Source organism: Peromyscus maniculatus, chromosome 11 (genome assembly GCF_049852395.1).
Source record: "Peromyscus maniculatus bairdii isolate BWxNUB_F1_BW_parent chromosome 11, HU_Pman_BW_mat_3.1, whole genome shotgun sequence".
In the NCBI taxonomy this organism is placed as follows: domain Eukaryota; kingdom Metazoa; phylum Chordata; class Mammalia; order Rodentia; family Cricetidae; genus Peromyscus; species Peromyscus maniculatus.
Genome location: NC_134862.1, coordinates 81504572 through 81518271, shown reverse-complemented (window position 1 = coordinate 81518271; position 13700 = coordinate 81504572). Strand labels below are relative to the sequence as shown.

The 13700-nt window shown below is 49.0% G+C and overlaps 1 protein-coding gene across 1 annotated transcript; it reads left to right on the top strand.

Moving 5' to 3' along the window:
- Positions 1-691: 691 nt before the first annotated feature.
- On the top strand, positions 692-10941 carry Casq1 (calsequestrin 1). Its single transcript, XM_006990582.3, has 11 exons — positions 692-1107; positions 2876-2960; positions 3977-4077; positions 4719-4830; positions 5158-5231; positions 5574-5704; positions 6867-6912; positions 7259-7313; positions 7526-7626; positions 8617-8691; positions 10320-10941. Exons 1-11 carry the CDS (start codon positions 829-831, stop codon positions 10482-10484), a joined length of 1224 nt encoding a protein of 407 aa, XP_006990644.1. The 5' UTR covers positions 692-828; the 3' UTR covers positions 10485-10941.
- Positions 10942-13700: the final 2759 nt, after the last annotated feature.

Genomic DNA, 13700 nt, shown 5'->3' with positions numbered 1-13700 from the left:
CTTGGTCCACATTCTTTAAAGGGAACTGCAGGGGGTTTCTTTCCTGGAGCCTGGAATGCACTTTTATGGGCCCCCTCTCCTCCATAAGATCAAAGAAATAGACTTTACCTACAGACGATCGCCAGATTTTACGAGTCAGAAGAAATACGTTTCCCCTCCTCCATTTCATCCTGTATTTTCAGTTTAGCCTCTGACCCAAACTACATCCTCTTCTTCACCTACATTTCTTTCTGATTAGCCTTGTCCTACCCTGGGATCCCCGGTTACCTCTACACTTCCCCTCCTTCAGGCCCGGCTTCACTTACCCCTAACTCATCTGATCTTATTTTTAGATCCGGCATCTCTCTTTCTTAATATGGCGATGAGCTCTTAGGCCCGCATGGGGCCAGGGGCTGAGGAGCCCTGGACACTGGGGGAGGGGGAAGGAAGAAGCTGTTGGGAGCCTTGGGAAGAGGTGCAGGAGGCGGGAGGATTCAGGCTCTCATGGAGCTGTCCTGGCCTCAGAAGGTTATCCATCTCTCCTGCCAACCACAGAGACATATTTAGACAGGACCAGGTGGGGACGGAGGGGTGCCAGTTTCAAGGGGCAGCTCCGGTTCCCTGCCCGCCCCCGCCCCTGCCCCTGCCCCTCCTCCTGACCCTTTTTCACTTGGCTCTATCGGCAGTTTCTCCGGGACCCAGCAGTGTCCTCTGTCCACTGCTCTGGCCCACTCCCTACCCCACCCCCACCTGGAGCCCCTAACTCAGGATTCTGTATCCAGGGGTACCTGCCTATCCCAGCTAAACCTCCTCTGAACCAGGAGGGCAGACCCAGATCCCACTACCTCCATGAGAGCTACCGACAGGATGGGGGCCAGGGCAGCGGCCAAACTGCGGCTAGCACTGCTGTTTGTACTGGTGCTAGGGACACCCAAGTCAGGGGTCCAGGGGGAGGAAGGGCTGGACTTCCCTGAATACGACGGTGTGGACCGTGTGATCAATGTGAATGCAAAGAACTACAAGAATGTGTTCAAGAAGTATGAGGTGCTGGCCCTCCTCTACCATGAGCCCCCCGAGGACGACAAGGCCTCCCAAAGACAATTTGAGATGGAGGAGCTAATCCTGGAGGTGAGTAGAGGAGAACAGGCCTGAAGAGCGTGCCCAGTCCCCTCTGTGAGCCCCATGTCTGAGGGTGGCGGCCGGGGTAAGAGCATCACAGGGTCTCTGTCCTCACAGAGAGCATGACTGGGAATGCGGCCTTAGCCAAAAGAAAGAGACTCAGGGACCACGGTCCTAGCCTTTTGGTACAGGAGCTGTAGGGATCTGCCTGCTCTGTACTGTAGGAGGAGGCAGGGGTATTAGGTGTGGCTGGGATGGAGGGGGTGGTGGTGCTGTGTGCAGTACTATGCATTGCGTTCCCATACCACCAATATATTCTCCTAGGCGAAATATGCTCCTCTCAAACTCTTGGGGCTGTACTCCAATACCCAAACAGCAGGAATATAAACATGATTGATATTGTATTTACCTATAACTGACTACATAGTTAAATGACTATATAGTTATGTGACTACATAGTTAAATATCTTCTAGAGGCCTCCCACCGGCCTCCCAGGCCAGTCCCTCTGCCTCTTTAGTCCCTACTGGGTCAAACAAAAGTCCTCACTAGAAAATCCTTGTGGCTGAAGAAGGCTTCAGCATGCTTTCCCCATCTTTCCTTTCAGAGAAGAGGTTTCTTTCCCCCCAATCTGACTTTACCCACAGTAGAGACGATTAATACAAAAAAACAAGGAGGAAGGAAGCTTTACGATTGGGATGCGTGGCCCCACACATCCTTAAGGGAGCTGGGATAGGTCTGTGTTTCCCTGTCTGAACTTCCCTGGGCCCTGCTCTGGCTTGGTGATACAGAGAGGCCCCACTTTGTATAGAGCTTGGAATATTTCCGTGTAAGACACCAGGCCCCAGGCTTGTATTTCTGTGAGCCCTGTCGGGCTCTGGAAACCGCTGTCTGATTAATGAACCAAGTATTTTTATCTTGAGTGCTCAGTCACCTCTGCCATCCACCTGCCACCCGCCCTTCCGCTCCCCTAAGAGTCAGTGTGCCGCAGTGCTGGGCGATGAGGTCCTGCCGCAAAGTATGCCGGTGGATTGCTGGGTGGGGAGGCTTGTGGCATGGTGACCAGCCTGTGTGACCGGCTAGATGCTGCAGGGAGGAGGAGATGGGCCTGGGAGAGGAGCGCTGCTTAGTTTCTGCCAGTAGCTCTCCCTCCAGGGGTGATGAATGGTGACCTCTTCACTGTCTGGCCTTTCCCACCCCTCCACAGCACGGCCAGCTCCCCCTGCCCCCATCCTCCACTGTTCTCACTTTGGGAGTTACCTGAGGATCCCACATCCCCCTAGGCTGAGTTTGGCCTCTGATTAGGAGGGAAGGCAGGGCCCACCCAGCCTTTCGTGGAAGGTGAGACTCCTCGGCTTCCCTCAGGAACATTGCAATGAGCAGTAAACAGGCACGATCTCTTAAAAAGCTGAATCAAAGGGCTGGAGAGATGGCTCCATGGTTAAGAGCACTGACCGCTCTTCTAAAGGCTCCGGGTTCAATTCCCAGCACCCACATGGCAGCTCACAACTGTAACTCCAGATCCAAGGGACCCGACACCCTCACACAGACATACATGCAGGCAAAACACAAATGTTCATTAAAAAAAAAAAAAAAAGTTGAATCAAAGACAGGCTAGGATTATAGGGTGTCTGGGAATAGTCTCGATCTTAACAAATGATCAAGGTCAATGTTTGAGCTTCCTGTCTCTCAGTTGTCCTGATGATGGGAAAGCGTTACATGGGGAAGGGGTTAATAAGAATTCTAGGGGCTAATTTTAATTCTGACTCCTTCTTCCAGTTAGCAGCCCAAGTCCTAGAAGACAAGGGTGTTGGCTTCGGCCTGGTGGACTCTGAGAAGGATGCAGCTGTGGCCAAGAAACTAGGTAAGGGAGGGGAGGAGGGGCAAGACCAGAGAGGCCCAGGTGGAGGGCTGGGGGGGACCGAGGGGCTCAGGAGCTCTTCTGCCGTATCTATTCTGAAGCGGGGAGGGGAGTCTGAGATCAGGGGCTATTCTGTATAGAGACCTATGCACGCTCCAATACCAGGATGAGATGGAGTGGGGTGGGGTGGTGGCCTTCTTTATGCTTATCTAGAAAATGGCTGAGGATGGGCATGAGGATGGGCATGGTGGCTCATTCTTGCCATTCTTGGGAGGATGAGACAGCGGTATTGTGGGTTCAAAGCCTCCTGGGTCACATAGTGAAACAAACAAAAAAAAATGCATGTAGATACTTTGCTTTGTAAAGTAACCTAAATAATTTACACACACACACACACACACACACACACACACACACACACACACACACACACACACACCCCTAGTGTTGGAAGGAAAGGGAAAATCAAGGAATACAGGTGTAGCGGAGAGACCTTCTGCAAAGTCCTTTTTCAGCTCCTCCCCCATTCCCTCCCCCTTCCTCCCCCTCCCCCTCCCCCCTCTTAGCAAAGCCCAGATGTTACATCACCCGCCACCAGGCGGCAGCACAGGCTGGACACCGGATGTGGGTGGGGGAAGGGTAGCAGCAACAAGTCATCTGGACGGTAGTAGTTAGAGACGCTGCTGGCAGGAATATTCGCCCCTGTCTGTCTAGGCAGAGCAAGGGAGCCGTGTTGCTAGAATCCGCATCTTTCCAGTTTCCTCCCCTCAGGCCCCACCTGCTCCCCCTACCCCACTCCTCGCCCCAGCCTCTTAGCCTACTCAGCTGTGAGGCTAGCTCCTGAAGGAGAGTCAGAGACATGGACATGGGAATGACGCCGGGCTTAAGGGATTGTTGAAGATGGGTGAGGGAGAGAAATGGAGAGGTGGATGAGTCCACTGGGTTGTCAAGTGGTTTGTAACCAGAAGTTAGACTCAGGGAAGGCTGGGGTCATCGCTCACCTCCAATGCGTTCCTTAGGACTAACTGAAGAGGACAGTGTTTACGTGTTTAAAGGAGATGAAGTCATCGAGTATGATGGTGAATTTTCTGCGGATACTCTGGTGGAATTTCTGCTTGACGTAAGGGTTCCCTGAGCCTGGCAGCCTTGACATTTCCAATGCCCCTTTGTCCCTACTAATCTACCCTACACCCTACACACACATACCATAGACACCGCAAACCCCACACACATATACTACATACGCTGCACACATACCACGTGCAACATATAGTAGATATCACATATCACATAGATCAGACACAGTGAACACAAAAGATACACATACCATGCATAAATGCTCAAACAACATATAACACACATCATATATATGTACCATATATACCAAACACACAACATACATCCAATGCACACTCATATGCAGCACACATGACACACAACACACATATATCACACATAACATGCAACATATACAATTTATATCAGACATATACCAGGCACATCAGACCCATACACATATAGCAACATATCACAAGCATATATCCCATGCCAAACAGAAGATACAGAACATACACATCACACACATTGCATAGCACCTAGACCACACACATATACCACTAACAGTGTACAACACACGGGCCACATAGCCACCCTCTACCAACATCTGGCTCCTCTTCTAGTCCCCTGTCTTTCCCCTAGATGCCTCTTTGGATCCTATCAGTGAGGACAGAAATGGTCTCCTCAATGGTCTTGTTCTTCCAGGTCTTGGAAGACCCTGTGGAATTGATTGAAGGTGAACGGGAGCTGCAGGCATTTGAGAATATTGAGGATGAGATCAAACTCATTGGCTACTTCAAGAGCAAAGACTCAGAGCGTGGGTAACAGCTCCACCACTCCCCTCTCTGACCCTGCAGGCCACCTGCCTTCTTTGGCTCTGAACGTCCTGTCCCTCTCTTTCCTTCTGATGGTCGGCTCCCTCATCTGTCCTATCTCCCTGTACTCTGAGGCATTCCCAAACACCCCACCCCACATTCCACCACTTCCTCTACAATTCTATTGTATTTTATTCTCAGAGAACTGGAGGTTAGAGGGGATGGGTCTGGTTCTGTGACCCACATGTCAAGAAAGATCTGCAGAGAAGCCAAAGGGATGATTCTCTGGTGGCAGATCCTGAGAATGACTATCCCTTCTTCCTCTTCAGATTACAAAGCCTACGAAGATGCAGCTGAAGAGTTTCATCCCTACATCCCTTTCTTCGCTACCTTCGACAGCAAGGTTCTCTTCCCTGTGGCCATACTGGGTCCCCCTACACTCTTAAGTTGCCTCCAGGCTTCTCTCCCAAAATTGATGGGGTCTTGGTCCCATTCTACATGCTGGTACTCTCCACCCCAAACTCATCCCTTCCTTCTCCTATAGACTTGAAGAGGGGCACTGGATTGTCTAAGCCACCTTTGTCGTGGTAAATTAACCCAGAGAAGACACGCCCCCCCAGTGCACTGTCGTAGTGACACAGACCCACATTTTCTGACTCCTTTTCTGCAGCTTGTTCCCCCTTTATGCTGGTTCTCACTCTGACCTGCATCTCCTACTCCATAACTCTTGTCTGCTTCCTCACAGGTGGCAAAGAAGCTGACCCTGAAGATGAATGAGATTGATTTCTATGAGGCTTTCATGGACGAGCCTGTGACCATCCCAGACAAACCCAACAGTGAAGAGGAGATTGTCAACTTCGTGGAGGAGCACAGGAGGTGAGGACTGAGCAACCCTCTTAGGGAGGCAGGTTCCTCCTGGGGCTAGAACACCAACCAGTCTGTGAGGTGGGCTGGGAAACTTAAGCCCACCTGGAAGACAGCCTCCGCTGGAGGTGAATACACTTCCGGGCGTTGGTGCTCACTGATACACTAGTAGCTCTGCATTATATTTTGTACCCCAGAACTTAGCTCTGAGCCCTATACAGAGAAAGTCCTCTGGAAATGTGTATTGGGCTGCGGGGCTGATTATGACTTAAGTAATTTGTCAACAAAGGAGCAGTGAGTGCCTGTGTTCTGACCAGGGGCTTATAAGGCACCTTCTCTCTGTTGTTAAATTTAATTTTTACCATCCTCAGTGAAAGAGGTGTCAAGGGGAAGAAGAGTCAGAACTGGGAGTTAAGCCTTAACTCAGCCCCATACCTTTGCTCATTTGCGACACTAGCAGCTGTCAACAGAGGTAGAGGGGCAAGAATTTTGCCGCCCAGTGGCTGTTAGGCAATGTTTCCAGGACACTTTTGGCCGTGAGGAGTGTTGCTGGTATTCAGTAATTAGAAGTCAGAGATCCTATTAATCATCCTACAGTGTCGGCGGTGCTGAGCAACCCTGCCCTACACTCACATGTCATTCTTTCCCTTCATGTGATTCCACAGCTAGAAGTGCCCACTCCTCAGTCCAAATACCACTTACTCTCTCCCACTGGATTCTGGCTCTTTCTCTGGGGCAAGCCGTGTGTGCATAGTTTAACTCTAGCCAATACCGAACTCAGTACTTACAGAGTATCTCAGCCCCTCCCCACTCCCGGCACCAGGAAGTGAACCCAGTGGCTGGCACACACTAGGCATGTAATTCTATTGAGCTCAGGCTGACAATTTTATTGAATGAGTGAAAGAAAAAATAAATGACTACCCTGATAGCCAGTTCTTACTTTTCCCCCACAAAGTCTCTCTTCCTGCCATTCCCTTCCCACTAACCATTGTTTAGCAGCCATGAAATGACCCAGGCCTGATGCCCAGAGCTTAGATTTGCTAGCTGGCTTTGTTCTGGGATACAAGCTGCCTATGCCCTAGGCCTGACCCAGAGGTGGCTTCAGCTGTGGGGACCTTTTGGAGGGAGATGTTCTTCTCACCCACTGAGTAGGGACCCTCTGTCTCTCTTCCAGATCGACTCTGAGGAAACTGAAGCCTGAGAGTATGTATGAGACCTGGGTGAGTACCTCTCCCAGGACCTGGTGCTTAGAAAGGACCAGGACCTTAGAGATGGCTGTCCCTGCTCTTCCTTGTTGGGGGTGGGGGGAGCAGTATCTCAGTCAAGGTTTTTGTACTGAAGAACACATCTCAGATGACAGGCATAAGTGAATGGCAAGGCAGTTTCAAACTCGGAGGGTAAAGGGATTCCCAGAGTTGAAAGGGTATCGCTCAGAAAAGAGTCACAACCATGAAAATACAAGCTGGCATTTCATGATTCGGACTCAAGCAACATCAAGGGGCTGGCCAGGAGCAGAGTAAGGTCTCCCCCAGCTCTAACCCTGCTCCTCTCCTCACCCTCCAACAGGAGGATGATCTGGATGGAATCCACATTGTGGCCTTTGCAGAGGAAGCTGATCCTGGTGAGGAAGGAACACTGGGGTGGCCTGGGGGAAGCCAGGGGTGGGTGGTGAATTTGTTGCATCACAAGCCCACAGGGAAGGCATTCCCGGGAGTTCGCAAGCAGCCTGGGGCTTGAAATGTATTAGTGTAGGAAGCGAGGAAACAGGCCTGGATTCCTGTCTCCCTTTCCTTTCTGCTCCACCTCACTTTTCTCGATTCTGCTCCTTCCAAGATGGTTACGAGTTCTTAGAGACTCTCAAGGCTGTGGCCCAAGACAACACCGAAAACCCTGACCTTAGCATCATCTGGATTGACCCTGATGACTTCCCGCTGGTAAGAGGCTCTCTCCTCAAGCACTGGGATCCTAATGTGGGGACTTGGCCTGGGACGACTTTTTTGTTTCAAAATTCCTATCCTACATCCTACTTGGGAACCCAGAAAGTTATGCCTGCTGCATGCTCATGAGCAATGTAGACACAGAGGGCATCCTGAGCAAGGGGAACAGGGATGAGAAGTGAATTGCATGGGACATAATATGTGATTCCCAGATCAGACGGGGACAGATAATTAGGTACCAGAGCTGAAAAGCAGTGCTCTGGTGAACAGCTGGATACAACACAACACATGGTAACCCCCTAACATATAACATTTATTGTTAAATGAGCAAGCAGGAATGTGAGAGGAATCATCAATACTGATGATTGCCAGGAAAAAGTGCTTATGTTAAGACGTGTAGGAAGTGGGCTGGAGAGATGGCTCAGAGGTTAGAGCAGGGGCTGCTCATCCAGAGGACCTGAGTTCAGTTCTCAGCACCCATGTATGGTGATTGTTCAGCTACAGGGGATCCATACCTCTTCTGAAGGTATGTACACACAAGGTAAACGCTCATACAAACACATATAAGTAAAAATAAGAAAAATAAATCTTAACAAAAGAGAGATGTAGGAACTAAGGGCTCTGCAGAGAGAAGTGAGTTGCCCGAAAGCACACAGCCAATCGTCAGCAGACCCAGGAACAAAGCAGCCAATCATAAGCAGACCCAGGAACAAAGCAGCCAATCATAAGCAGACCCAGGAACAAAGCAGGGTTTCTGTTCTACTTCTCCTCTCAAGGGAGAAACTGCCTTCCTCATCTTTCTGCCTGGAGGTTTCTACACTTTCACTGATTAGCTTTCCCTACAAGCTTGTGGGCCCATGGTTAGGCTGCCCTCCATTCATTGCCAGTTCATCCTGCCTCCTTTTATCCCTGGCCCAGCTCTCATCCTCGGATGGACTTGCGTACTCCTACCCTCTGTTAAGTTGATGTATTTGGTTCTCTCCACAGCTGGTTCCGTACTGGGAGAAGACATTTGACATCGACTTGTCAGCTCCACAAATAGGAGTTGTCAATGTTACAGATGTGAGTTTCCTTTCCTCATCCCTGGCTATGCCCAGATCATCTTCCACCCAAGTACTAACCAGGCTCAACCTTGCTTCCATGATCCGATGAGACGGGGTGTGGTTAGGGTGGTATGGCCTTCTACAGAGCTCCAGCGTCTCAGTATAGCTAGTTCTCTTCCACACTGCTGCTAACTAGGAAGCAAACACTGCCCAAGAGCAGGAGACATTCTGATTTAATGGCTGGACCTGTGGGGTGGGAATGCATGACCTGAGCATTTGAATCATCCACTTGCTGGAATCACATGGTCATTCTTCAAAGTCCAGTTCAACTTCTTTGTCCTCTGTTAAGTTTCTCTTAGGAATTAACTCCCTCTGTGGCACCCTTGAGGTCACTGGCATTGAGAACTTGCCTTTTAGCAGCCTATCTTTTCTAGCAGATACCTATTTGTTGAGCTGAATGGAGTAGAGCAGCCTCTGCTTTCATGGTATCCTCAGTCTACTGGAATGGGCATATTATCCCATTAATCGTGAGGCCAGCTCTGGAAAATTTTATAATATAAATAAAATGCTAGCAAGGCTGTGACTTCTGCTTGAGAGACCCGGAGTTGAGTTGAAGAGAAAGTAGCATTACAATGGAGATCGTGTAGTGTACAAGATTTCAATAAGGGGCAAATGCAAGTCTCCAAACTGAGAGTAGAGAGTGCTCCAAGGACAAAAGCAAAGTCAGGCAATGGTGGCACATGCCTGTAATCTAAGCACTGCAGAGGCAAAGGCTGGAGTACTTACTTCAGTGAGTTCAAAGCCAGCCTGGGTTAACAGCAAACTATGGGGCCGGCCAGCAAAGGCTATACAGCAAGTACACTTTTTTTTTTTTGGGGGGGGGGTAGTTGAGACAGATTTGTTTGTTTGTTTTCTGTGTTTTTTTTTTTTTTTCTTTTTTTTTTTTTTTTTTTTTTTTTTTCGGAATGTAAAAGCAAGTTTTATCTGTTACAAGTAATGACAGGGAACTCATCTCAAGCCATCTCAAGTGAGGCAGGGGAAAGTTCGTTTTTTGTTTTTTGTTTTTTGTTTTTAATATATAGCCCTGGCTGTCCTGACCAGGTTTGTCTTAAACTCAGAGATCGACCTGCCTCTACCTCCCAAGTGCTGGGATTAAAGGTGTGCGCCATCAAAAGCATACCGTTATCATAAAAAAAAAGTAAAAAAAAATAAATAAATAACACTACTACCAACAAAAAGACGGCAAAAAGAGTGAGTAACAGGTTTGAGTTTTAGAGTTTAAGATCACTGAAGCTATTACTAGAAAAGTCATTTTATGAAAATCCCAGGGTGTTGGCATCTGGCTTGATTCTGCCGGCCGTGAGTAGCCATCATGTTTTCACATCACGGACGTGATGGGGATGTATGCTTGCAGCAGCTCGGGACGGCAGCTGTAAAGGAGGCGGACTGAAGGGAGGCCTCTAGCCAGCTTACCCTGTCTTTCCGCTCCTATCCATCACCATTCTAACTCCGATCCTCACCAGGAGAGTTCCTCTGGCCACTGAACGAGGCAAGGGAGGGATGTACAGCGGATGTACAGCGGGTGGGAGGACAGGTCCAGAGCTGTATTAAATTGAGCTTCCATTCCACACCTGTGCCACCACCTAGGCGGACAGCATATGGATGGAGATGGACAATGAGGAGGACCTGCCTTCTGCTGAGGAGCTGGAGGACTGGCTGGAAGACGTGCTGGAGGGTGAAATCAACACAGAGGATGATGATGATGACGACGACGACGACGACGATGATGATGATGACGATGACGATGATTAGTTGCTGTGGCAACCACCTACCAGCCCCACTTGCTCTTTACATGTACCTTCCTACCGTCCACGCACTTCCCTGAGCTCCTTGGGACACTAGGTCATTCTCTACTATAGGGCCAACTGTGGTCTATATACAGGGTGCTTGAGGTCCTGGTGTCCCTCGCTAACAAGAAAAGGAGCAGCTTTTCCTGAGATACCAGCTTTCATCTTTCTCACTTCTTATCCTATACCTCCTCTGTATCTGTTTCTCTATTACTCCCCATACTTTCCGATTCTCTTACCCTCTCTTCTCTGTCCCTCCCATCAACACAGTCTCCCACTTTTCAAATCTTCAACCTTTCTGACTGTCCTGACCCTGGCCAGGAGGAAGGAGGTACTATGTTTAAGGATGTATCTCACCTATCTTTTGTTAATGTATTTGGGTCAAACACAAGGCCTTAATAAAGAGATCTGGGGCAGAATGAGCAAGCGTCTGTTGTTGGGAGTCTCACCCTCATGGCAGGAGGGAGGTGACCGTTGGATGGGAGATTTAACTGTGAGTTCCTTGTTAGGAGTGAGCTAGGGGGCTGATCAGCAGGGGTGGGGGCTCTCTCCGGGCAGTTATTCCAGGGAAGGCTGGATATTTATCTGCCTCCGGTCAACGAGCCTATTCTGAACACATGGTGTTTGTCCAGTGCTGCTGTTGGGCTCTGGAGGAACAGACAGTGCCAGGCCTGTCCCTGCTCTTGAGCTGACTGGCCTTGCTGAAAAGTCAAGACAAGCACCCTAAACAACTAAAGAATAACATAGCAATATGTAATTCATTATGCTGCTGCTGGACAGTGCCCTCCCAGAAGCTCTTTATTTGAACATCAAGACTGAGTCCATTGTCTTCCTTAGCAAGGGTCTCTCCAGACCTTTGGTGGTCCAGCCATCTCCTTCCATGGTCCCTGATGCACTTTCTGTGTACACCTCCATTCTTGTACCCAATACCCTTGGTTACTGGTCTTCAGTTACACAGCCACTAAGTTGAGTCTTGAAGGCAGGGAACCCAGACTTTCTCTTCTTCATTTCTATAGGGCCTCGTGCATAAAGAATTGTCCCCATGTGTTTTTAGAGAAAGAAGGAAACAGCAAGGTAGGAGAGGGGGATGGGCTCGGTGACTCCCACAGAGAAGCAACCCTGTCAAGACCTTCAGCTGAAGAGTGGGGTTTGACTGGAGGGAAGGAGTTGGGACCGGGACATTCCGGTCGATGGGGAAAAAAAACGAAAGCATTAGCAGGGTGTGTCTGTCATTTTGGCAGCACCGGAGGTCAGAAAAGTGAAGAGAAAGCCGGGCGGTGGTGGCGCACGCCTTTAATCCCAGCACTCGGGAGGCAGAGCCAGGCGGATCTCTGTGAGTTCGAGGCCAGCCTGAACTACCAAGTGAGTTCCAGGAAAGGCACAAAGCTACACAGAGAAACCCTGTCTCGAAAAACAACAACAACAAAAAAAAAAAGAAAAGTGAAGAGAAATTCAAGTTGTGGCCATGGGTTGGGTAAGCATGATGGGTTAGGTTTGTACAAGCGTTTGAACTAAATCCTATGAACTTGGGTAGAAGGGCAAAATTTCAACTAGTAGCAAGAACCAAGATAGACTCGGGGAGGGGAGATGATGCAAAGGCAGAAGCAAGGAGCCCCACCCCTAATCAGAAACTGTATAATCAGTGAGTTGGGGAGAATCTGGACCCATGTGGTGGTCATGATAATGAGGAGGCTTTGACTTTTGAACAAAGAGCATCCATCAGATTTAGACCTGGTGGAGTTTTGTGAAAAGAGACCACCCCCCACCCCAAACAGGATAGGTTCAGGTGGGAGTAAGCACAGACAAGTTGGGAGCATGAAGAACCAAACTGCTGAAGAGGTTTCTAAATGAAGAGACGTTGTGGTTGTTTTTAAATAGGGTATCACTATGTAGCCCAAAATGGGAGCCTTCCTGCCTCAACACTCTGAATCTTGACGTGACAGGCGTGTACCACCCTATTATGCGTTGCACTAGTTTTTGTGAAGCCAGCGGAATGTTAGTAGATGTCTAAGTATGGAAAAATGAGCCCTGAGGTTAGAGAAGTTTTCACTCTCCACAGACAAATGCAGGCAGTGCTCTTAGAGGAAACGGCAGAAGCATACAGAACAGAAACCAAACAGTCAATCACCCGCTCACACCTAATGGATAACTAATAAGTAATGGGGTGTTAGGTTACATCATAAAAATATTATGGGGTTTGTTTAGTATAGGTCAATGAAAGATACCAGACTAAACAACTTTTTAAGCACCTATCTGGCACCAGTCCCTAAAGACAATATTTCTGATTCTCAGAAGAACCCTTTAGTGGCTCTAACATCCTCGTCTGGCTGGAGAGGACACTGAACTTTATGGACTTAATGTCTAAGGAAACAGTAAGCATGACATTCACATTCTCTGTGTCTTATTGCCTGCCTGATTCACTTCATTTAAATATGACATGTTGTACAGTTCCTCTGAGTGTCAAAGATGGGTCAACAAGATAGATTTTGGTCCTACAACACAGGGAGAATTAGAAACAAAGACAAATTCTGAGGGTATGTTATCTTCAGAGGAGCAACGGCCAGTCACGCTGGGGGAGAAGGGCAAAGCATTGTGGAGACTTAAGGGGGCAGGAACATGACCTGCTTCTCCCAGAATCGTGGCTCCCAAGAAAGGAAGGACTCACTGAGGCTTCTGGAAGGGTCTCTGCCAAGCTGGAACTGAGGCAAGATGGGGCGTTCTAGTGGCATGCAAACACTAGATGTTCATACTTTGCAAGACCAGACACTTCCAGAGTTGAGCTGAGATCCCTTATGCTTCAGATGGGGCGACAATCAGATGCTTCTCCAATTCCTCCTTCCCTCTTTCAGTCTGGCTGAGAATCTGGGGGAGGAAAGTCCCCCAAGGTGGAGGGGAAGTGAGAATTATCACACTGGGCCTAGGCAGAGGGACGGAGCGAGGAGACAGCTAAGTGTGGCTTTGTTAGTTGTCTATATTTGCATGCTGAGCTCATGGCTTTTTTCCCCAGAAAATAAAATTACATCATAGTGTGTGTGTGTGTGTGTGTGTGTGTGTGTGTGTGTGTGTGTCTGCGTAGAGAGTGAGTATGTGGGGGTATATTTGGGAAAGGCAGCAGGAGCACAGAGGTCCAGCTGCTATTATCCAGAAGAGATCATGGCTCCAGGCCAAGTAAAAGAGATTA

Bases quoted from the DNA above. Each gene is read 5' to 3' on its own strand.
- Casq1 (XM_006990582.3), top strand. From the start codon at position 829: ATGAGAGCTACCGACAGGATGGGGGCCAGGGCAGCGGCCAAACTGCGG. The intron at 4,078-4,718 runs GTAAGGGTTCCC...TTGTTCTTCCAG, and splicing joins TGGTGGAATTTCTGCTTGAC to GTCTTGGAAGACCCTGTGGA. The intron at 8,692-10,319 runs GTGAGTTTCCTT...GCCACCACCTAG, and splicing joins GAGTTGTCAATGTTACAGAT to GCGGACAGCATATGGATGGA.